General features: G+C 40.0%; 1 protein-coding gene across 1 annotated transcript in view; it reads right to left on the minus strand.

Moving 5' to 3' along the window:
- CACHD1 (cache domain containing 1) overlaps positions 1-23553 on the minus strand; it is a 211788-nt gene that overhangs the window by 72376 nt on the left and 115859 nt on the right. The window contains exon 4 of the mRNA XM_047085076.1: positions 4175-4281. Within this exon, the coding sequence (XP_046941032.1) occupies positions 4175-4281 (107 nt within the window). The remainder of the gene's footprint in view (positions 1-4174; positions 4282-23553) is intronic.

Raw genomic sequence — 23553 nt, forward strand, 5'->3', positions numbered from 1 at the left:
CATTGATGACTCCCCCCCCACCCCCCGCTGCTAAATCCAAGGTCAGGTTTCTTAGCCTTCATCTTATTGGGCCTACTTAACCCAGTTGACCTCTCCTTGCTTCTTGAAATACTTTGTTCACTTGGCTTCAAGGAGATGGCTCTCTTGGTCTTCTACCAGATTGACTTCCTTTTCAAATTCCTTTACCGCTTCCTCTTCATTTCAGTGACCTTTAAGCAGTAAAGTATCCCAAGACTCAGTCCTGGACTTCTTTTCCATTTTATCCACGGCTTCTTGCTAGATGACCTTTTTGGGTCTCATGATTTAAGTATTACCTATACACAATGAATCTCAAATTTCAGTCTCTAGTCTGACCCATTCCCCAGACTCCAGACTTGTATATCCAACTGCTTAGACAACATTTCTATGTGGATATTCTATTTTTTAATTAAAAAATTTTTTTAGGGATGCCTGGGTGGCTCAGTCAGTTAAGTGGCCGACTTTGGCTCAGGTCATGATTTCGCCATTTGTGGGTTCATGCCCTGCATCAGGCTCTGTGCTTACAGCTCAGAGCCTGGAACCTGCTTCAGATTCTGTGTCTCCCTCTCTCTGCTCCTCCTCTGCTTGCACTCTCTCTCTCAAAAAATAAGCACTAAAAATTTTCAAAAAAAAAAACGAAAAAATTAAAAAAAAAAAAAAAAACGAAAAAATTTTAAAAATATTCGTTTTTGAGAGAGAGAGAGAGAGAGAGAGAGAGAGAGAGAGAGAGAGAGAGAATGAATCTGAAGTGAGCAGGAGAGGTGCAGAAGAGAGAGGGAGACAAAGAATCTGAAGCAGGCTCCAAGTTCTGAGCTCTCAGCACAGAGCAGAGCCTGATGCAAGGCTCAAACCCAGGAACTGTGAGATCATGACCTGAGCCGAAGTTGGATACTTAACTGACTGAGCCACTCAGGCACCTCTCCATGTGGATATCTAATGCACATTTCAAACCCCACTTTTTTCAAACTGAAATGTTGATTCCTTGACTGTCACCAGTATTCTCTATCATAAAAAATGGCAACTGTCATTCTCATTGATAAGGCCAAATACCTTGGAAGTCCTTGCCAGCTCTTCTCTTACTCTCTCACACTCCCCACCCCATCTAATTAATCAGCAAATCCTAATGATTCTATCTGCAAAACACATTCAGAATCCAACCACTTCTCACCACCTTCAGTGTTACTGCACTATTAATGCTATGGCCACCTGCCACCTGGATTTTGGGATAACCTCTTAAATGGTCTCCCTGCTTCCACTTTTGCCTTGCTATTATGTATTCTTGCCACAGCAGTGATAAACCTTTTAACCTAAGCCAAGTCATGACTCTGCATAAACCCTTTGCTCCTTGCCCTCACCTCTCTCCACCAGGACCTCCTATCTTATTCGCAGCAAAATCTGAAGTCCTTATAAGGGCCAGTAAAGTAAGGTCCTTGGTGATCTGGCCCCCAATTGCCTCTTTGGTCTCATCTTCTACTGTCAATCCTCACCCACTGAATCACACTTATAGTGGCCTTCTTGCTGTTACTGAGCACACTAAACATTCTCCTAACTCACACCCTTTGCCTGGGATACCTTTCCTCCAGTTATTCTTACGGTTTTTCAAGCCCACTTACTCAGACTTCACTGATGAGCACTTTTATAAAATAAGAAAACTCCTCCCTCCTCCCCCCCTCCCCTCCCCAGCCCAAAGTACCACTGTGTCTCATCCTTACATTGCTTTTCCTCCATAACATTCATCATCAGACATGTATATTTCCTTGCCCTTTTAAGATTTATGTCCCCCAGCTCCCAGAATATAAGCTTTTTGCTTCATTTATAGCTGACCTAATACAAAGGAGAAGTGTTTACCCACAGAAGGTGCTCAATAGGTACACACTAGGACTATTAATGATGGAGATAGATCTTAACAATACACTCATTATTAGAAACAATGAAAACATATAAAATAAGGCAATGAGGATGGAGCCCTGGCTGCAGCAGCTTCCAGATCCTCCAAGGTCTGGCCCACTGAGGTGAGAGATCCTGGCAGAAGAGTGTTGTTCTGGCTCCCAAGTGAGCATGCACCACCCTCAGCCTGGCCCCAGCCTGCATTTTCTCAAGTCCCAGTCACCTAGCCAGGAGGGTAATGGAGTTTTGTTTAGAACCTTAGCACCATACTGAGGATCTACTATCAGATATGTATTATGAAAGGTACTGTCTACCAGAAAGGACTGAAAATAACACCGGAAAATAGTGTGTAATTCCTTATTGCTTTATTTTTTCCCTTGTTATACAAAGCAACGCATGCTTAATTTAAAATTAAGAAAATTAATAAGGAAGTAAACATATCCCACTATTCCAGCACTAAGAGGTAAGTATTAACATTTATGTGTGAGCCCTTCTGTATCTTATGTATATAAAGAAGTAATGGACTATATTTTTTCCTTATTAATTCAAACAGCCCACAAGTTAACATATATTGTAAAACTTTTTAACAAGATGTGTATTTCTGGGACACATTTATATCCGATCCTATTCAAAAAGTGCTAATTCAAACTCAAGTCTTCAGACCCAGCAACATGTCTTGTGTTACTGAGCATATGAGAGGTAAAGAGGTAAGGAGTGAATCTGGAAACTAGAAAATTCAAGTTCCAGCTCTGTGCCCTGTGCCAGCTATGGAATCTTCCATAATTCATTTTCTCTGTCCACTCTATGCTCTTCCCTACTTTTTTTTTTTTTATGGAAAATATTTTCAGTAAACTTTTTTAAGAATTAACCCCACTTGCTCCAAAAGGACTCTGACCAAAAAACCCAAAAACCCAAAAAACAAAAAAAACAAAACAAAAAACCCAAAAACAAAACAAAAAACAAAAACAAACAACAACAACAAAAACCAAATCCATTATATATTGCTCTAGACAATATGTGCTTGGCATATTTAGGTTGATCATTTAATTTAGCCAGAAGCTGGAGTTTTAATATCCTTAAGCAACAGAAGGCTTATAGTTCTTCCTTTCCAGGCTTACTTAGATTACTTGGTTTGTGTATACAACAACTCCCAAAGACCACAACTCTCCCCACGGACTATGACTGGATGGGGTTCTAAAAGTAAATATTCTGTTCCTCTATCTTCTCTAGAGTTTTACATATCTGCAAGAGACCTGGAATTTGGGAAATACAGTTCTTCATGTTTAAGGATTAGATCCTTCATCTACCCAATAATAAGGGAAGCCTTAAGATCTCCTGAGCCTCAGATTTTTCTTTGGCAAAATTTGAGGATTGAAGCTGGTAGGTGATGTCTAAATTTTATTTCTAACTCTTAAAAGGGAAGCCTTTAGGTTCTGAAGCCCATCAACAAATGTATATAACAAGACAAATAGGGTGAGAAATACAGACTGGAATGCCAGGACAAGATAGCAGAGACACTATGTGCCTTTGGAACTATATATAACTATATACGCACAGGTACCCTAATAGTTATTACCACTGCATTTGAACAAAGTGCAACTTCAATATATAACATCCTGGCACCATTTCTTAGAAATGCTTCCTCATCATCCTTTCCAAAACACCAAAACAAATTAAAAATTGTAAATAGGGAATATAAATTCAGCACATTCTAATGCAAAGATAGGTCTCTAAAATAACCTTTAAAATAACGAGTGTAAAACTCCTAATAAATGAGACAATGGATTCAAGAGTCTAGCAAGGTATATGCCATATATATACTATACAGTAAACACTCAATACAGTTCAGCTGGATTTTCTTTTTCCTTTCCCTCTTCCAAGTGTCAACTTCCAGAAAGAAATATCCAATTTTTTTTTTAAAATTTTTTTTTTTCAACGTTTTTTATTTATTTTTGGGACAGAGAGAGACAGAGCATGAACGGGGGAGGGGCAGAGAGAGAGGGAGACACAGAATCGGAAACAGGCTCCAGGCTCCGAGCCATCAGCCCAGAGCCCGACGCGGGGCTCGAACTCACGGACCGCGAGATCGTGACCTGGCTGAAGTCGGACGCTTAACCGACTGCGCCACCCAGGCGCCCCAGAAATATCCAATTTTAAGTATATGATATTTTCTGTTCAAATCTTAAGGGATAACATCTAAAGCAATACATTTATTCAGTGTGAATGTGGTGAAATACAGTTCACCTTTATAAGCCAAGAGATTACTGACCTGAATTTAAATCTCGTCCTGGATTGAAGGCCCGGCTATTAACGGTAGTAGAAAGTCGATCACAACTAATTGTTCTAGATACATTGGTGTTAAAGTTCCCATCAAATCTGAAACAATAGAATTAGCAATATTTACTTAGCAGTTATTAAATTCAGAAAAACCAACAAGATAATTCATACTGCATATGAACAGTAATAAACAGTATATTGTTTATTGTATTGTTTATTATATATATCCAGCTCATAAACAGTAAATTGTGATTTAGATTTTAAATATTAAAAAATATCATTTCAGAACAATATGGGAAAAACAACATCTGCTTCTAGGAGGCTTTAGAAGTCAAGTTCAATTCTAAGGAGATTAAAAAATAACAATCCTTTGACCCAATTCTCTCCCTAATGAATTTGAGTGAGGCACTATTGATAAAATCATACAGAAAACAGATTTGACAAAATCAGACAATAATTTTAAAAATGCAGACTTAAGCTCTGATGTAATATATGAAACAATTCTTTAAATTATCTTATCTGAAAACCAGTGATCAAGAACAAAAATAGTGAGTAATGAAGGAGAAAGAACGTTTGGGGCTTAGGCAACATCTAGACCTGAATCCCTGCTCTGTTCAATTTTCCTGAACCTTGGTTTTCTTATCCAGGGAAGAAAATTAAAAAAAAAAAAAAAGAGAGAGAGAGAGAGAGAAAGAGAGAAAGAGAACAAAGTTCCTCTCCTGGTATAGAACACATAGTTTGTACCTTCTGGACTATAATATAAATAAAGTCAAAGCCTTTTTGATTTCCAGTGGTAGTTCAATGTTAGGGTTAGGGCTAGAACAATGTAAGTACTCTGGCTAGTTGCTGATCAATAAACACTAGTGTAATCAATGACTCATTTGCTACAGCAAACAGCAATCTGCAAGAAAATAAGAGGAAAATGTACCATCTCATTCACATACACTCCCTACAAGTTTTTATTCCCCCCATGAGTATTTTTAAGTGAACTTAATCCAGAAGTAACAAAAGCAAAAAACTTTGAATTTCTAAATAACTCATTTAGGATTTGATATACTGATAAGACTCATGAAATTTCTAAAGTCCCCCCTCCAAACTAACTTAATCTGAAATTAGAGGTTTTAAAATTAATGTTAAAATGTGTACGTACATCAATTTATAAATGCCATTAATGAAATTCCATGAACACAGGTAGAGAAACTATATGACCCGGAAGAAACACTCCTAAAAATCAAGATCCACTCAATTATTCATGTGAACTCTGAGGATCTGTTGATCCCATTTCACAATATATAAGAATTATTACGTTAAACTGATTGTAAAAGCAAGGGGACTAGGTCTTCACATGGTGTGTTGGGTTCTAAAACAAAAGTTAAACAGTTTTGTTTGGATACATATCATCTCAAAGGAGAAAGTAACTGGATTTTAAGAGACCTTTAGTTCAGCCTCCAACCCAGTACAGAATTATATCTTATATCAACATTGTCAACTGTGGCTCCAAGGACACAGTTGCTTCACCAACGTGGTTGCTCTTCCTTGGACCTGCTCCAATTTGTCTAGACAAGAGATTGCTGCCTCAAAAGCCACAGATGGAGAGGAAAGAAGAAATTAATACATCGGCAGCTGCCTGTGTGCATGCGGGCAAAGCAACATAATCTAACTAGCCCTCTCTCGTAGCATTTCAACATCTGTGCTGCAGGAGTGGCACTATACAAGGAACTCACCTGCTTGCCTTGCTCTAGATAGACACATAAAATCTATTTCCCTCACAAACTTTTTAATAAAAGACACGATAACGTTTTGGGCTCATGGGCTGGCTATACAGTCTCCATCACAACTGCTAAAACTCTGTCACTGTAGTGTGAAAGCAACCAAAGAGCATTCACAAAGAAGGAGTATGGCTGTGTTCCAAAATACCTTAATTTTCAAAAACAGGCAGGGTGCCAGACTTGTTTCACCCCTGGCCCAGATCAGGGCAGTCCAGGAGAATTCTCTGTAATGATGACAATGTATTATTTTTGCAGTGCCCCTATGGTAGCTACATGTGGTTGCTGAGCATTTGAAATGTGCCTAATGTAACTTAAACACTAAATTTTTAAAGATTTTAATTCCAGTTAACATATGAAATTTTCTATCGTATAATTTTAACTTAAATGTAAATCATCACTGAGTAGTGGCTACCATTTTGGACAAGTGCAATTATCGAAGTTCCTCTTGATTATTTACCCAGTCTTCCTTCAAGTCTTTATTCACTTATTATTTTCCCAGAAAGTCCTGTCCTAACTGTGGATGGTTTCTCATTCTATGCCAAGTGCCTCCATCTTATCTCAAGGCATGTGCCATAATTTAAAAAAAAATATTCTATTTCAGAGAAAGAGAGAGGGCACAAGCTCATTATAACGAGCAAATTATCTTATTTTTAATTTTTATTTTTTTTGCCTTTTCCATATATCCAATAAAGACAGGTCAAATTAGAGGTGAGATGCCAAAGGTTTTGGTATGGAAGGCTTCTTGTGTAAATCCTACCACATGGCACTTGAACTCCCAATTCTTTCTAAAACCTTTTCACATATCTGAGAAGTCTTAGTTCCCCCAATGGGACTCTAAAGTTACTTGAGGATTTGTATTTCTCTCTCAAGTCTAACACTCTGTTGGTAATGTGTGGTATCCCATAGATTCTTATTGGTGACAAATGAGGAAGGGCAGAGAGCTAGTCACTGGAAAGCTCTGGGTATTTTACCCAGTCATATTCATGGAACATCTATGATGAACAAGGCACTACCACTGTGGCAAAGCATGGTTATGTCATGGTCAGCAGCATGGACTTGAGCAGTAACCAGACCTGCACTGGACTTTGCATTTAAATTCCATCTTGCACATAACTTACGTTTTCTAAGCCTCTGTTTTTCTCATCTGTAAAATGGTGATAACAATAGCACCTATTTCATAAGGTTGTGTTAAGAATTAAATCAGAAAATGGCTCTTAAAAGCCTGTCACATGGTAAGCATTTAATAAGTAATAAGAACTATGAATGGATGGGTTAGTAATGGTAACAGCAGCTACTAAGTGTTCATCGTATGTCAGGCATATTCCAAGTACTTCACACGGATAAACTCAATGTGATCCTCACAAAGCCTAGGAAAAGTACTATTATCATCTCCATTTGAATGCCTGGAAACTGAGGCACGGAAATGTTAAATCAAGAAGCCCAAGGTCGCAGCTGGGAAGCAAACAGAACCAAGATGTAAACATACACTTGAGCTCTCCTTCATAATGAATACGTTACAACGTATCTCAATAAATCAACAAATAAATCATCCTTGACGTTATCTAAAATAGCTGAAGTAGAATTCAATTCTCTCAGAGGAAAAGGTTACTCTGAAAGATTGTAGGGCATAGGGGAAATCTTTGCTTTTTACTTAATAGAAAATGACAGTGGCTAAACATAAGGCTTCACAATGCATAGCTACAGAGAAAGAGTTCTCTACTCACAAAGATAAGGATTTAGAGGAAAAGGAAGAAAACATTAAAGGCAGGTGTTCTTTACTAATTGTTGATAAAGTGAATGCTCACTACTGGCATAGCTATGAAATTGGCCATTAGGGAGTTGTTTTTTATTATTTCATTCTAGAAAAGCCTCAAGTTCCCCTCCCAAATCCGAGGGGTTTCAAGAGAGTCAGTGGATAGGAGAGCCAGCATGTACATTCCTTGCACAGAGAAGAGATACAGCAGACCTGGTGCCAGCTCAAACCAGTTTTCTCCTTTTCCTGGTACTAAACTCCTCTGAAAGAAAGACCCTGGCATTCTGAGAACCTTGAACAAATGGCTTATGTACAACAAAGGTAATAGAATGAAGATAATACCAAGAAAAAAAACTGCACCAAATCCTGAAAATTCTCAGGGCAGTTAACATAGGATGCACAATGCCACAACTGTAGTTTTACTGTAAATGTGGACAAGACGTAACACTGAAACACAGCTCAGGAAAGCCCCAACTGATGTGTGCAAACACACAGGCTTCCAGAGACCAAACCTGATCCAGACCTGATCCAAAAATAAAATGTAAAATACCTGAAGAAGTTCTTTTCTCTGAAGGAATCCATAGAACAATCCTGATGTCTTAGCATTAAATAACCACCTTGCAGGAGAACCCCAGCCAGAGGGCAATCTGACTTGTGTCTTGTTCGCTCAAGGACAAGAGGGTTCTGAAAGTTTAGCAGGAAGGGATGAACAGCTTGTTACCTCATTTTGGAACGTGATTTAATTCTTGCTCCCTGGGTAACCTGAAAGAAGTGAATGCTGGTGGTTTTAAGTTAATTTTCTCCTAGTAAGCCCCCACATTCTGATATTTAAAGAATTCAGAGACCTGTCAACCACTCTCTTTCCTCCTGCTTCCTGCTGGATGCTATTCTTTAAGTGGTAACAGTCTCTCAATAGTCTCAGTTGTCTTGAGTTCCTTCACATGTGCTGAACCTCAGCCATACAGCATGCACTCCCCAGCTGGGTTAACACTGAAGTGCCCAGAAATAAACCTCACTCTGCTTCTGTCTCTGCCTAGACTGCTGACCTGCCAGTCAGGTAAGGAAGCAGGTGTCAACAGGGGGCTTAGAGATACAGGAGAACAGTGTGTCCCGAGCTGCTGAGCCAGCTAGGAGAAATCGTTACAAGAGCAAAAACCCTGTGAGTATCTCTTCACCCTCCACTCACCCACACTCACTAGTATCTTCTCTTCTGGACTCCAGATTCCTCCTGGACTCTAAACACAGGAGTAAAACATGCTTGGCCGTTATATCAGCCACCTCTAGATCCCAGAGAAACAGTTGCCTTGACTACGATGGGAATGCATTTTATGCACCTGTGCCTCTCCTAAATACTATTTATAAAAAGAAACCTACTACTCACCCTGATTTGGGGACTATGAGAAACATAAAGTTACTGCTTACAATACTTTATAGAAACATGTCAGTTATGCTTAAGGGTTACCTACAAGATTTTTCATTGAGAAGTATATTAGCTGCCAGTCACATTTATAGTATTCCAGCTTTATGGAAAAGGTCAAGTACTGGTAAAATCATAGATTTTCGTATAAACTGAGCAGGGCAATTCAACTTTATATCTGTACTTTAAAAAAGGAATTTATAATAAGAGAATGATCCTATCTAAATCTCCTATAGACCCTCACTTGAAAAAAAGGAGATATTGGATTATGACTGCTTTCTATACTTATTTTCATAAGATAAAACCAGCGCCTGAAATTTAGTTTCAAATAATTCTATCTTTCCTATGCCTGTAAGTTTGAAAAGGAAAAAAAAAAAAAAAAAACTTCCTTCTGGATTTACTTTCATGAACAACTGATCGAAACTGCATCCCGAGGGAGAAAACAGAACTGTGACTCCCACTTTGATCTCTTCCCCATGGAGAAATTCACTCCCTGCCTGGCTTGCAAGATGTTCATTTGATTGACGTTTGCTCTGATGTGCAAACTGCTTTGAACTTCAGACATTTAATTCCCATCAGGCTGCAGTCATTTTTATTCTCCTTCAACAGGATTTACAAGCAGGAGATCAGCAAATGTAGAAGATAAAATAAATTTGCAGAAGCTTTGAATCTTACATCAAAACAGTGTTCAAGTGAGTTCCAATTGGATTTCATTCAGCCACGATTCACAGTGTAAATCAACTTTTCAGTGGAGTCCCAGTTTAGAAAGAAAAAGATATAAAGGAGAGAGACACATACACCAGTTGGGATTTACTTCCTGAGTCTCTTTTTTGGTCTTTGTTTAAATTTCCTATGGAAGGTGATTTGCCAGGCAAATCACTCAGAACCCTGGGTTTTCCTCAACATTTCCAAGGAAGCCTGCCCAATTTATCACTTTGCACACAAAAACCACACCCACAGTGTGGATTCCCAGGGTGGTGGTGAAATGCGGTATTGCTCACGGACACATTTTTAAGGCAGTAATTGAAAAAGCAAATCCCCGAGGATCTCTCAGAAGAGCCAGGCTCAAACTGCCAGTTGAGTCCATTAACAAAGCAACTATGATGACAGCTAATGGGCTAGGGAATGTTTTTTACTTGTTTGCTTGTTTTTAATCACTGCTAAAATGCCGAGACAGGTGCAAAAGGTTAAAAACAAAAAATCCCACTATTTCCTCCTGAAGTAGAAATCTGCTATTGGATCAGAAGCTGGTGGAACAGACGCAGTGAGGCCGCCAATGAATTGACAACACAAGGCTGGCCCTTGCTGCTAGGGCTGTTCAACCACCAAAGCACACATCTTTCTGGTAAGCATGGGAGGCAAAATCCCTTGACCGGTAAGCAGCTGTCAGAGTCTCTCAAAGACCGTCTGGACCCTGGGAAGTGACCATGTCTGCCAGACCCCTTGGTCCTAGTAACAACCTAACAGTGTCTGGTCTGCCATGATAGGGAGACATCATTTCGCCTCCATCCAAACAGGTTCCTGCTCATTCTTCCTGGGAAGTATCTGCTCTCCAAATATTTGAGCAACACCAGTTGAAAAGAATTAAACAAGAACCCCCTTATCTTCCACTTAACCACCCATGAGAATAAAGTTAAACAAAGAGAGAGCTAAGATAAAAATCAAACATCTGCACTGGCAAATATTTAAACTCTATGAATGGTAGAAGAAAGGGGTAAGAGTAGGATCACTTCAAAAAGGAACTATCACATTTATAAAGTAAATGATACTTGAACGCCCCCAACCGAGTTTACTTATTCAAACACCTAAATTAATGGGCAAACTGAAAAGCTGTCAAATAACGTGTAATCATGGTCCGAGAAATGGTTTTTCCTTCCATCTCTGCAGAGATTGGGGAGATAAGTCACATTCTTTTTGTTCTTATCAGTATTAAGGATTAAACCTTCAGGTTTCAGCAACTCAGCCACAGCAGAAACATGGCCAGTGTCAAACACCCTTGCAAGGTAAAGCTTGCAGAGCAACAAAGTCTCTCTTTCTCTATGAAAGTCTAAGTATCATACAAACCAGGCCCATTTCTTTTTCACCATTTTCCCACCACAACAGATTGCTGAGAGAAGGCCCTGCTGTGATTGTATGTCTCATGGCTAGATTCAAAATGGCAGTATTATTCATTTAATCCACTTTCTCACACAAGCTTGAAAAATTGCACAGGTGACATCTAGGGGAATTGGAAGTGGATCCATGACCACATTAAACATTTATCCTTATCTTCCTCATCACCAGGTTGTTGCAGGGGTGCATGAAGAAGAAAGAAGGGAACCTGGAGGAAAAAAAAAAACAACCCCCCCCCCAAAAAAAAACCCAAAACACAAGCAGGTGGACACAGGCCTGGTGGGACCCAAAGGTTCCCTTCATGCTATTCTGCAGCCCATGTCCATCCTGCCAACTTGACCTCCAAGAAGGGCTTAAGTTGCTGTACATTTATTTATACACTTCCCTCCCTTGCTAAGAAGACACAAAGAGAGATCCTTTCCTGTGTTTATCCCCAGAGCCTGTGGCCCAGAGTTGGCTGTGAAGAGCAAGATATTAGTTAATAAATGTCTGCTGGATGAATAAATTCAGGAAACCTAAGAGGTGGAGACTTCCTGGGACTAGAGATTGGAAATTTGTGTGCTTTCTTCCTTCGTAAATAGCAGACAACTGTGAGTGGTAGGACACAGACATCAAAGAGAAGCACTAAGAATCTCCAAGTTAGCAGATGACCTTGTAGATGAACTGGCCTAATCTCTCAGGCACATGGGCCCTGAAGAGGGAAGAGGCCTGTCCAAATCTCCCTGTAAAAGAAATAGGAAATGTAAGATGTGGAATACTTAGGACTGTGTCCTCAAAAAGAATTACTGACATGATATCAATAAGTTAATAAAGCTATGTGTGTGCATCACCTTATTAGGAAAGTAGGGTCCCCCCAAACAGATTTTAGAATGGTTTTTAAATCTTGGCATTCTTTGAAGACACGGTGATATTTTTGCACAATAAACATACAAAAAGCCCAAGGAAAACTTCTAGTCCTTTGTTATCACAGGGTTGATTTCTTAAAGCTGGTAGAGTCCACTAGCTAGTTTCTTTTAGAGACGAGATTTTCTAAAAAGGAAGAGAAGGAAGAAAAGAAAATCACAGGATCAACTCTCTCCCTAAAATCCGCAAAAGGCCACTGGTGAAGGTCAGTATTCTAAGCAGAGTGGCAGGTCTCCCTTCTTTTAGTAAAGGTCACACAAGGAAAACTCCAGAAAGCAAGACTTTCAGCAGACCCAGATGCAGGTGTGCTTTCTGCTGGGAGGATGTTCATCAACAGTCCTAAATGTACAGGTACCTATCCCCCTGCCACCACCACCACACACATGGACGGAAAGGACATAAATTACCGCAGGAACACGGTTTTAACACTGAGAAACAAACTAACCAGACTATGGGAGATTTACATTCAGCCAATTTAGAAACTTCAGAGGGTCATACAACAGCCTCTAGTGAAATTCTAAGAAGGAAAACATAGTTTAGCGAAACTTCAGAGGGTCATACAACAGCCTCTAGTGAAATTCTAAGAAGGAAAACATAGTTTAGCATTTCAATTGGCAGCTAAGCCATTCCAATTTTACCACAGGTCAAAATATTGTCATTTAAAAAAATGATGTCAGGGGCGCCTGGGTGGCTCAGTCAGTTAAGCATCTGACTTTGGTTCAGGTCACGATTTCACGGTTCCTGAGTTCGAGCCCTGCACTGGAGACTCTGCTGTCAGTGCAGAGCCCACTTTGGATCCTTGGTCTCTCTCTCTCTCTCAAAAATATACATTTAAAAAAAATGATTTGAAATCAGGCAACCCAGATTCTAAATCCTGCTCCCTGAGCCTGGATACAACCTCTGAGCCTGCTTCTTCATGGGCACAATGGGGGTGGGGAGGAGCAGATAGCTGTTAAGATCATTTGAATAATCTAAGTAAAATAACATTCATTTTTTAATGTTTATTTTTGAGAGAGAAAGAGACAGAATGCAAGTGGGGGGAGGGGCGGAGAGAGACAGAGAGAGAGACACAGAATCTGAATCAGGCTCCAGGCTCTGAGCTGTCGGCATAGAGCCCGACTGACACGGGGTTCAAACCCATGAACTATAAGATCATGACTTGTGAAGTCGGAAGCCCCACCTACTGAGCCACCCAGGCTCCCCAGTAGAACAACACTTATAAGAGTAAAACCCAAGAAAGTATTTTACTGAAGTATAAGCATATGTAACTCTTACATAAGTTAAATAATGTCACTTAGTTGGCCTTCTGAAATGTAAAACATTCTGTAAAATCTTTGTTGAATTCTGAGCTCAAGTGAAGTCCTTCCGGTGCTAATATTCATAAAGACAGTATCTGTAACATTTCACCTGCCTGCAGGTAGTAATCATTTTTAAAAGGACTGGAGATGAAAGTTTGAGATAAGGGAGAACAACTTGAAAGGCTAAGATGGGTCATATAGCACTTTAAGGGCAAAAACACAAAACACACCTTCTTGGGGGGAAAGAACAAGATCTGCAATAAAAATTAAACTCAGTTTGTTAAGGACCATGCTTGTCACGTTATTTGACCTTGTGACATGGAAAGAACAAAACAGCAAGAGTCATAAATGGAAAAGCACCTGGCTAAGTCACAATGTTTTATTTTTCTTAAGAACATAATAATTCTTATTATAAGAAAAGGTGTCCAGGGTTAGATACTTTACATCATTTTTTTTCATGTGTACTACCTTAAAACAAGTGGGGAAAAATAGGAGTTGCACACATGTGGTCAGCTACTATGCCTAGAAATCTTATTTTAAACAAAACTTAACTATGTATCAGCACGACATTAAAACTATACAATTTGGGGCACCTGGGTGGCTCAGTCGCTTAAGCATCTGACTTCAACTCAGGTCATGAAGCATCAGCTTCAGCTCATGAGTTTCAGTCCAGTGTCAGGCTCTGTGCCGACAGCTCAGAGCCTGGAGCCCGCTTCGGATTCTGTGTCTACCCCTCCTCGGGCCGACTCTCTCCCCTTCCCCCACTCACGCGCTCTCTTTCCTTCAAAAATAAACATTAAAAAAAAATCACATACAACTACACATTTCAACCTGGCCCTCTCTCCTGAACTGCCATGGCATATAACATAGTTGTGGGTGGAGGGGGATATTTGCGGGATGAAAATAAAACGATGCTACAGGAGAATCTCAACTCCTCACCAAACACCTCCCCAGAATGATCTGTGTGCAACTCAAAAATCAAAATCAGTATGTTCCAACTGAATTCATCTTCCTCTTGAAAATCTTTCGCTGGGGCACCTGGCTGGCTCAGTCAGTAAAGCATGCTACACTTGATCTCAGGGTCTGGAGTTCAAGCCCCACATTAGGCATGAGCCTACCTATTAAAAAAAAAATCTTTTGCTCTTATTTTCACTTTCTAATTAATAGATTTCTAGCCGCTGAGATGCTCGATTTAAAATTTAAAACCGTCTTTTAAAATCTTTCTCTGCACCTAAATCTCCAATGAAATCTAGCTGACATCTTGAAGTGTCATTACTTTTCTCCTGAATTAGGATGGCCCAACTTGACCAGCAACTTGCCTCTCCACCCCAACTTATCCTTCCTTTGCCAACTAATTAACCTGCCCAAGTCTCAGACTGACAATAGCCTTTCTTTTCTTTAAAATCTACTGTTTACAGAGAAAAAATTTGTCCAGTCGGCCAAGGATTTTGAGCCCAGCCCAGCACAGCTCTTATCCATTACTCCAGCTCTGTCCTCCACTTCTGCATGGTCGGTTCTTTATGATGCTTGCTCTTTTTTTCATCTGCAGCATTTTTTCCTAGATCTGTAGGAGTTCTACTCTTCAGGCCCTCAACTACCACCTCTCTACTGAGACTGAGTGCTCACAGGCCTCTGTTCATAATCTCTTTTTCTTCTAAAGGAGACTTTAGATTTTTCATGGCACTTGACACAGTCTGCTTAGCTTACTCTAATGGCCTGTGAGTTCCTGAAAGTACGGACTGTTTTTATTCATCTTTGTCTTTCGGACAGTTTCTAGTACAATGTCTTGCACGTTAGCTGCCTTGAACAGGATCCAGATGAGGTGAAAATGATATATATGGGTATTTGGAAAATTCACGTTTTTAAATTTACCTTACATACAACCAGTTATTTTTATATAATTATTCATATCCATTATTACTATATTAATGATTAACTCTAACTGGCCAACATCAACTTAAATTTTCTAACAGAGCTTCTAACAATTGAGTAACACTCAGATGAAAACAACTATTATAAATGGGCATAAAGGTACTTGAATTTCCTGTCTAGAGGTAAAGTAGCTCAATAACTCTGTTATCATCGTTACTACCAGTACTCAAAAACTAAAGACGAAATCAGGCTTGCTGCCATGCACTAACTCCTTCAGCAGATATTTAATGGAGACTTGTTCAAGCAAGGTGTTGAATCTGACTGGGTCCCTGATCTCAAATATAACTAAAAAGAAAGATGAGAGAGCATACGATGTACAAATATAACTTAGAATCTGGAATCAACCACTCTCACAGTTACTAGAATCAACTTCAGTTGATCGCCTTTAGTTCCTCCCTCTTTCAACACCCAAGAGAGTGGGTGCCCATAGCCATATTCATGCCCCCACTTGTTCCTTGCCTATATAAATGCAATCAAACTTCTACTTGCTACATGGTCGACAGGTAAAATCCCCTTAAAGGGGATCTTCATTTCGTTCCCTTTCTCAAAAATACTTAATTCTCTCATTCAACTGTTATTTACTGAGCATCTACCCTGTGTCAGACAGTAAAGATAAACACAAGAAGAATTGTCCTTGACTTCATTTACAGTGCCTATGGTCTCCTGAATAAAGTTTAATTCTTCAGTCTAGCCTTTGAGAATCTCTATTATCTGATAGTAACCAACTTCTCAGATGGCCCTTTCATCACCTTCCAGACACTATGTACTCTTCAGTGCTCTTGGCCATTTTCAGATAGTCCTTTCTTTCCTGGAAAGCTCTTCTTCCATATTCCTATATGTTCAAATCCCCTTCTTACTTCAAATGTTTTTTTTTTAAATGATTTAATGAATGAATAATTTAACCTCTATAAGCCTGGCTACATAATACCACCTTATTTCCCCTAAGTAGTTCTCAAAAAGATGAAAACAAATTCTCTCATGAAATATAGAATTTACAAATTTGGGCAGTAGGAAAAGTTGCCTATAATGTCAAATGGCTCCAGTTAAAAACAAACCTTCTAAGAAGGCTGAGGGAAATTAATCAATCTTGAGAGCTAGGCCTCTGGAGTATAGTCTGAACTGCTCCTTTTACAGCTGAGGAAAACTGTAAACTAAAAAAGTTACGTGAACTTTGTAAGATGATACAGCAGAGAAGAGCAAAAGTCCATCCAGTCTTAGTACTGTACTACAGTGATATAACTGCCTCACAACTTAACATAAAGGAAAACTGTCTTCACTGTTTAAGGTGTTTCAAGGCAGATTATTTTAAAAGTTAACAATTTAAAAAGAGACTTGCCTCCTTTTAAAAATTAAAAAGGCTCATGTCTGAGTTCAGCTTAAAAAAAAAAGGCAGGGGCACCTGGGTGGCTCAGTTGGTTAAGCGGCCGACTTCGGCTCAGGTCATGATCTCACGGTCCATGGGTTTGAGCCCCGTGTCGGGCTCTGTGCTGACAGCTCAGAGCCTGGAGCCTGTTTCGGATTCTGTGTCTCCCTCTCTCTGACCCTCCCCCGTCCATGCTCTGTCTCTCTCTGTCTCAAAAATAAATAAATGTTTAAAAAAAAAAAAATTAAAAAAAAAAAAGGCAAACACAAACCTTGACCTGAAACTAGTAAGTCCCTAAAGAATCCAAAGGATCCTAGCTTAGGAGTCTGAACATTATGGGTCAGCATGTTAACCATCAAAATTAAAAACAACTCTCTAAGGAGCTTATTTCTGGTTCCTATAGTGTCAACAATATTTGAACTTAACATAGGAACATAGAAATTGGCACATCTAATCATACCGCAAGATATACAACCAATTTACATGAAAAAAGACTTACTCAGCTGCCTGCACTCCTTTCCAGGCAGTTATTAACATGAGCATTATTAACTTTTTAAAAGAAGCAGTCTAGTAGGACACAATATAACGTTTGAAGAGAGTAATAATCTGGCATCCTCCAATCTAAATGTGAGTGTTAACAAAAAATTTAACTTCAGTAGTAGGCTTTGCCATTCAATTTTCTATCCTTTCTCTAAAAGTGTGTGATAGTTAATTTTATGTGTCAATTTGGCTGGGCCAGGGTCCTCAGATATTTGGTCAAACATTATTCTGGATTTTTCTGTGAAGGGAGTTTTGGGATGAGATCAACATTTAAGTCAGTGGGCTGTGGGTCCAATTAGGTGAAGGTCCTAATAAAGACTGACCTCCCAAGCAAGAAGGAATTCTGCCAGCAGACTGGAACTGCAACTGTTCCTGGGTCTCCAGACTGCTGGGCTACCCTGCAGATTTTAGACTTGTATCTGCAAAATCATGCAAGCCAATTCCTTAAAATAAATCTCGCCCCCTCTGCCTCTCTTTCACATATCTTCTCCTATCAGTTCTGTTTCTCTGGAGAACTCTAACACGCTTACAGCAATGGCTATTCATGAGAAATGCAATCATGAGCGTGTACTTCTTGCATCAGAACCTATGCTGGTTGCTTTACCTATAGCACAATATCCCCAACAGATTTGTGGTAAGGCCTGGCTCTTGAAATCCTACTGCTCTAGTGGGTGGCAGCCAGAGATGCATTAAATTTGGGTTCTCAGAAAATGAGAGGAGTCTTACCCTGCCTTCCCCAGTGACTACATCAATCCCAGTGGATGCTCCAACTCAAAGAGCTCCTTGAAAAATAGCAGAAATCTAATTTGACAATATTTCCCAGAGTTTCTTCACTTTTTGGAATCAGTGAAGTTTTAAGTCTGCCCTGATAGGTAGGAGAGAATTCTCTATAGAGCTGAAGTCTAGCTGTAGGTGGCTAGCTTCCAAGAGGCTTAGAAACAATTGCTTGCTTATTCTAGCTCATTCTAGTATTGCTTTGCTCATCTCAAACCTGGCCTAAAGGCCTTAACAAGTCCCACCACAATTAACCAATTCACAAGCATTAATTCAGTGAGGTCAAAAGCACTGAACCCCACTTGGAGACACAGAAATAAAAATCTAAGTTCATCTTCCTAGCATTTACTTCCTAGTTTACCCTCACCATTGTTCCCTTCTTTTAAAAATAAGATGAAAAGAAAAGAAAAGAAAAGAAAAGAAAAGAAAAGAAAAGAAAAGAAAACGAAACGAAACGAAACTGGGAGAGGGAGGAGAGAAATGGATTAAAAGACATGGAAGATAAAATTATTGATTGGTTTGTATAATAAAAGCCAAGGGTTGGTCGGTCCTGCTGAGTAAACAACAGGTTCAGATGTGCTCAAGAGAACCCCATCTCTGTGGCAAGCCAGATTTCAGGGACAGATATTCTAATTGTTATGCATAAAGGAGCTATATTCTTTAAATTTGACAGAATGAGTATGGACAGGATATTTTCTTCAGTCAAATTAATTAATATTATATGTTCATTTTAGAGCAGGAGTTACAAACTCACATACTAGTGTGGGCCAAGCAGGTGATCAAAGTCAGGGGACTGGGTTGGGTGTAACCTACAGGGACCAGCGGGAACAGTATGTCAGGGACATTGTGGGCCTTGTCCTCAAAGGGGAGCCATTCTTCATGCAAACGGATTGCTGCCCAGTGGGAATGTGGACCCACTATTGCCAAATCTTCTGATTTTAGAGAAGACAGCAATTTGGAGTTTTTAAATGTATAATCTCCACAAATTTAAGTGTTGGCAACAGATTTAAAAAATTATAAATTTAAAAACCTTTAAAACATCTTGTGGGGCTAAGGTAAACACATCTGTAGACAGATATTGTCCCTGAGGATAATTACGTGTTTGTGTGTCTGTGCACTCCTTGGGGGAGAGCCCAGTCTCTCCTGTGCCCTCATCAGCAACCCAACACAACACAAGGGGAGCTGTTAACTAAATTACATGAGTAACTGAACTCATTCTCAAAATTATTTTAAGTGATACCACTGAAAATGAGTTTGTCTTACATTAAGACATATTTTAACTTTTCTCCATTTTAGATGAGGTTAATTCTTCAGATCATTCCTTCAGCAAACACTTGACAAAGTACCTAATCTCTGTGCAAGGCCTTGTACAAAATAATTAACTTGTAGAACTCCTGAGTAGGAGGAGTTCAGTAGTCTGAGAAGCAAAGTATCAAAATTATCTGAAAAATCAATTTTCTGCTGCTTTGTAGATTCTCTCTGTTGTCAACATAGTATAAACCTTCAGAATCTATGATAGGACACTTTAAAGACCTTCTCTCTTCACAACTGGGCATTTTGTTAAAATATGCATTATCAAGCCTTTATGAGAAAAATAAATGGATTATAAGTCAGCAAAACTGAAATTCTAGGCTTGAAACAAAAAGTGAATATTAGCCATTCGTTAAAATCAGTTATAAAAAATATTGTCCTAATACTACCTTATTTTTGATGCTTTTAGAGAAGAAGCAGAGTCAATAGGCACAGGCCTTTATTTATTTTTTTCAACGTTTATTTATTTTTTTGGGGGGGACAGAGAGAGACAGAGCATGAACGGGGGAGGGGCAGAGAGAGAGGGAGACACAGAATCGGAAACAGGCTCCAGGCTCTGAGCCATCAGCCCAGAGCCCGACGCGGGGCTCGAACTCACAGACCGCGAGATCGTGACCTGGCTGAAGTCGGACGCTTAACCGACTGCGCCACCCAGGCGCCCCGTTAGGCACAGGCCTTTAAAATGTTAGTAGCAGGGGCGCCTGGGTGGCACAGTCGGTTAAGCGTCCGACTTCAGCCAGGTCACAATCTCGCGGTCGGGAGTTCGAGCCCCGCGTCGGGCTCTGGGCTGATGGCTCAGAGCCTGGAGCCTGTTTCCGATTCTGTGTCTCCCTCTCTCTCTGCCCCTCCCCCGTTCATGCTCTGTCTCTCTCTGTCCCCCCCAAAAAAATAAACGTTGAAAAAAAAAATTTTTTTTAAATGTTAGTAGCAAATACCTTGAGCACCACTGGCCAGTGCTAGGTGTCAAAAAATGTTTACGAGCCCAGATGTTTAAGAATGGACAAGATCCAGGGGTGCCTGATGGCTCAGTTAGGTAAGGCTCCTACTTCTGCTCAGGTCATGATCTCACAGTTTAGGAGTTTGAGCCCCACGTCAGGCTCTGTGCTGACTGCTCAGAGCCTGGAGCCTGCTTTAGATTCTGTGATTCCCTCTCTCTCTGCCCCTCCCCCGCTTGTGCTCTGCCTCTCTCTCAAAAATAAACAAACATTTTAAAAAATTTAAAAAAAAAAAAAAGAATGGACAAAATCCAGATCTAAGACTGGAGGTCCTTTATCGCAAGTCAAGTACTTAAACTTATAATAGCAGTATTAATACATTTGCACGTGGCCAGATATACATCAGGGACATAAAAAGTCTACTTTATAGAACTGTAAAATCTCACAATTTGGAAGGACTTTGGAAATGACTTTGAATCCATTTTTCAGGAACTTCAGTCATTATCATATCTATCAGCTTCAAGATTTTGGTCACATTCACTTCATATTTTCATTTAGGTTAATTCAGTTTTTAAGTATATTATCTTAAAAAAGACTCTTTTGTTATTGACATAAGGGAAAAAAGAGTATGTCCTGACATAGAGAATAATACCCATACTTATAAAATAAGGAAGTTACAACCTAAAAACATTTCCCTAAGTGACCCTGTGAGGTATGGACTATCCTTACTGTCAGCTCACTGATGAGGAAATTGAGGCTCAGAATTAAGTGACTCCCCAAAGTCAACTTATGAGTGAAAGAGGTAGGATTCAAAACCAAATCTGCCTACCATTAAAAAAAAATTGTTTAGTCATGTCCTCAAATGGCTTCTAAAGACTGGGAGTTCTTCCTGTCCGCACTTTACTCCAACATGAACTCCCTGAGATTCAAAATGGAGACATTTTTGGAGGGATTAAAATACACACTGAAAATGTGCTCAATAAGATACCAAAACAAAGTGGTGCAGCAAAGTGTTTTATGAGGGACTGGAACAAAGGCAGCAAAGGATTCCTATCATGGCTCACCCCAACAACTTACTAGTAACTCTTTCCCATTCTTGAATCTTCATTAAAAAGTTAAGTTTCATAACTTTATTTTTTATTTATTTTTGAGAGACAGAGACACAGTGCTAGCAGGGGAAAGGCAGAGAGAGAGGAAGTCAGAATCTGAAGCGGGCTCTAGGCTCTGAGCTGTCAGCACAGAGCTTGACATGTGGCTTAAACTCACGAATCATGAGATCATGGCCTGAGGTGAAGTTGGCTGCTTAAGTGACTGAGCCACCCAGGCACCTTGAGTCTCATAATTTTAGTAAGTGTTTGTGTTCACCCAATTGCTAGAAAAGCATCAGCTCAGAGTTACTTCAAAAACTCCTAAACACAGATCCCTGGTAAGTGAGCTCTATTCAGAGCCAGGAAGATTCTACCAGGGGTAGTCATCCTCTGCCACTCCCGGCTGTGAAGAGTTTTGATCAGATATCTCTTTAATATGCCTCTTTACTCATCTGTAAATCTTCTGATTACCCAGCTTTGTTGTCAGAACTGTCCTGGTTTTGCAAGATTCACCCCATACGGAGGTTGGTCCTGTCAACTACCCCTAGTGAGGAGGTAAGATTGCATCATGGCTCTTCAGAGTGCCCATGCAACATTCAATGCACAAATCCAACCTCGGAAGGAGGGAAAAGCCTCTCATCCTACCTAACCTGCTTACTCAGCACGTACCCTGCCATGAGTACAACTGAAGTCCCTGACGGTAAACTGAACTAGATGAGAAATTCCAGGAGGGCAGAGACTACACTTTATGTGTTGTATTCACCAAAAGGCAGACCACTGAATTTTGGCAAATATCTGCCTAGTCTGCATCTCAGACTTCAATCCTTATCTCTGCGTATTCAAAATGGAAATTGCTATCTTTATTCCTATACATTTTGATGTGAGTCCTCCCAAATATTTATTTTTTAGGTGTATTTTAATTAATTAATTAATTAATTTAAATGAGTGAGCAGGGGGAGGGGCAGAGACCGAGGGAGAGAGAGAATCCCAAGCAGGCTCTGCACTGACAGCACAGAGCCTGACACAGGGCTTGATCCCACAAACTGTTAAGATCATGACATGAGCCTAAATCAAGAGCCAGACACTTAACCAACTCAGCCACCGAGATGCCCCCCCTCCCAAACTTTTAATGTGTGTATGTATGTATGGCCATTTTCACAAGTCACCAAATACTCTTCTTGTACAGTGTGGCTGTGTCTTACCAACTCACTTCTTTTTTTTTTTATTTTTTTTTTTAACATTTATTTATTATTGAGAGACAGACACAGAGCGTGAGCAGGGGAGGGGTAGAGAGAGGGGAGAGACACAGAATCTGAAGTAGGCTCCAGGCTCTGAGCCGTCAGCACAGAGCCTGACATGGGGCTTGGACTCACCATCTGTGAGATCATGACCTGAGCCAAAGTCAGTTGCCTAACCAACTGAGCCACCCAGGTGCCCACCATCTCACTTTCATGGATGGGATACAATTCTCTTGACTAATCAATCCCCTATTAGAAATTTAGGATATTGACAATATTCTCTAACTGGCAGTACAATGACTTTCTTTACAAGCTTCTCTTTATGAACATGTCTTATTGGGGCACCTGGGTGGGTCAGTTGGTTAAGCATCCGACTTCGGCTGAGGTCATGATCTTATTATGGTCTGTGGGTTTGAGTCCTGCGTCAGGCTCTGTGCTGACAGCTCAGAGCCTGGAGCCTGCTTCAGATTCTGTGTCTCCCTCTCTCTCTTACCCTCCCCTGCTCATGCTCTGTCTCTCTCTCTCTCAAAAATAAACATTAAAATAATTTTTAAAAAATGTCTTATTTTCTTGTGATATTCCCTCAAATGATATCAAATAACATGCATACTTCTAAAGTACATAAATTTTTTGTGATGCCATCTACCTGGTACATTTCTCTGCTTTGAGGAACCACAGGATCTCTCTGTGTCACATTTTGTGCTATTAATTATGTTCAGTATTCGCCCCCTCACCCCCAGAGTTTTAACACGTGGAGAGTGGACAGCCCCTTACTCAATTCAGATGTTGACAAGTAGTAATTAAATACAATTGCCAGGTGCCGGGGTAAAAAGGGATGAAGTGTAATCCCTGCCCAGAACAGCAGGGGAGGCAGAGTCACCACCAACAACCTGCCATAACATCAAGTTCTATACTGTAATAGAGGCATTTCAAACTTA

Source organism: Lynx rufus, unplaced genomic scaffold, assembly GCF_022079265.1.
Source record: "Lynx rufus isolate CCGP_SWC_20201006 ecotype Redwood Valley unplaced genomic scaffold, mLynRuf1.p SCAF_2, whole genome shotgun sequence".
Taxonomy (NCBI): domain Eukaryota; kingdom Metazoa; phylum Chordata; class Mammalia; order Carnivora; family Felidae; genus Lynx; species Lynx rufus.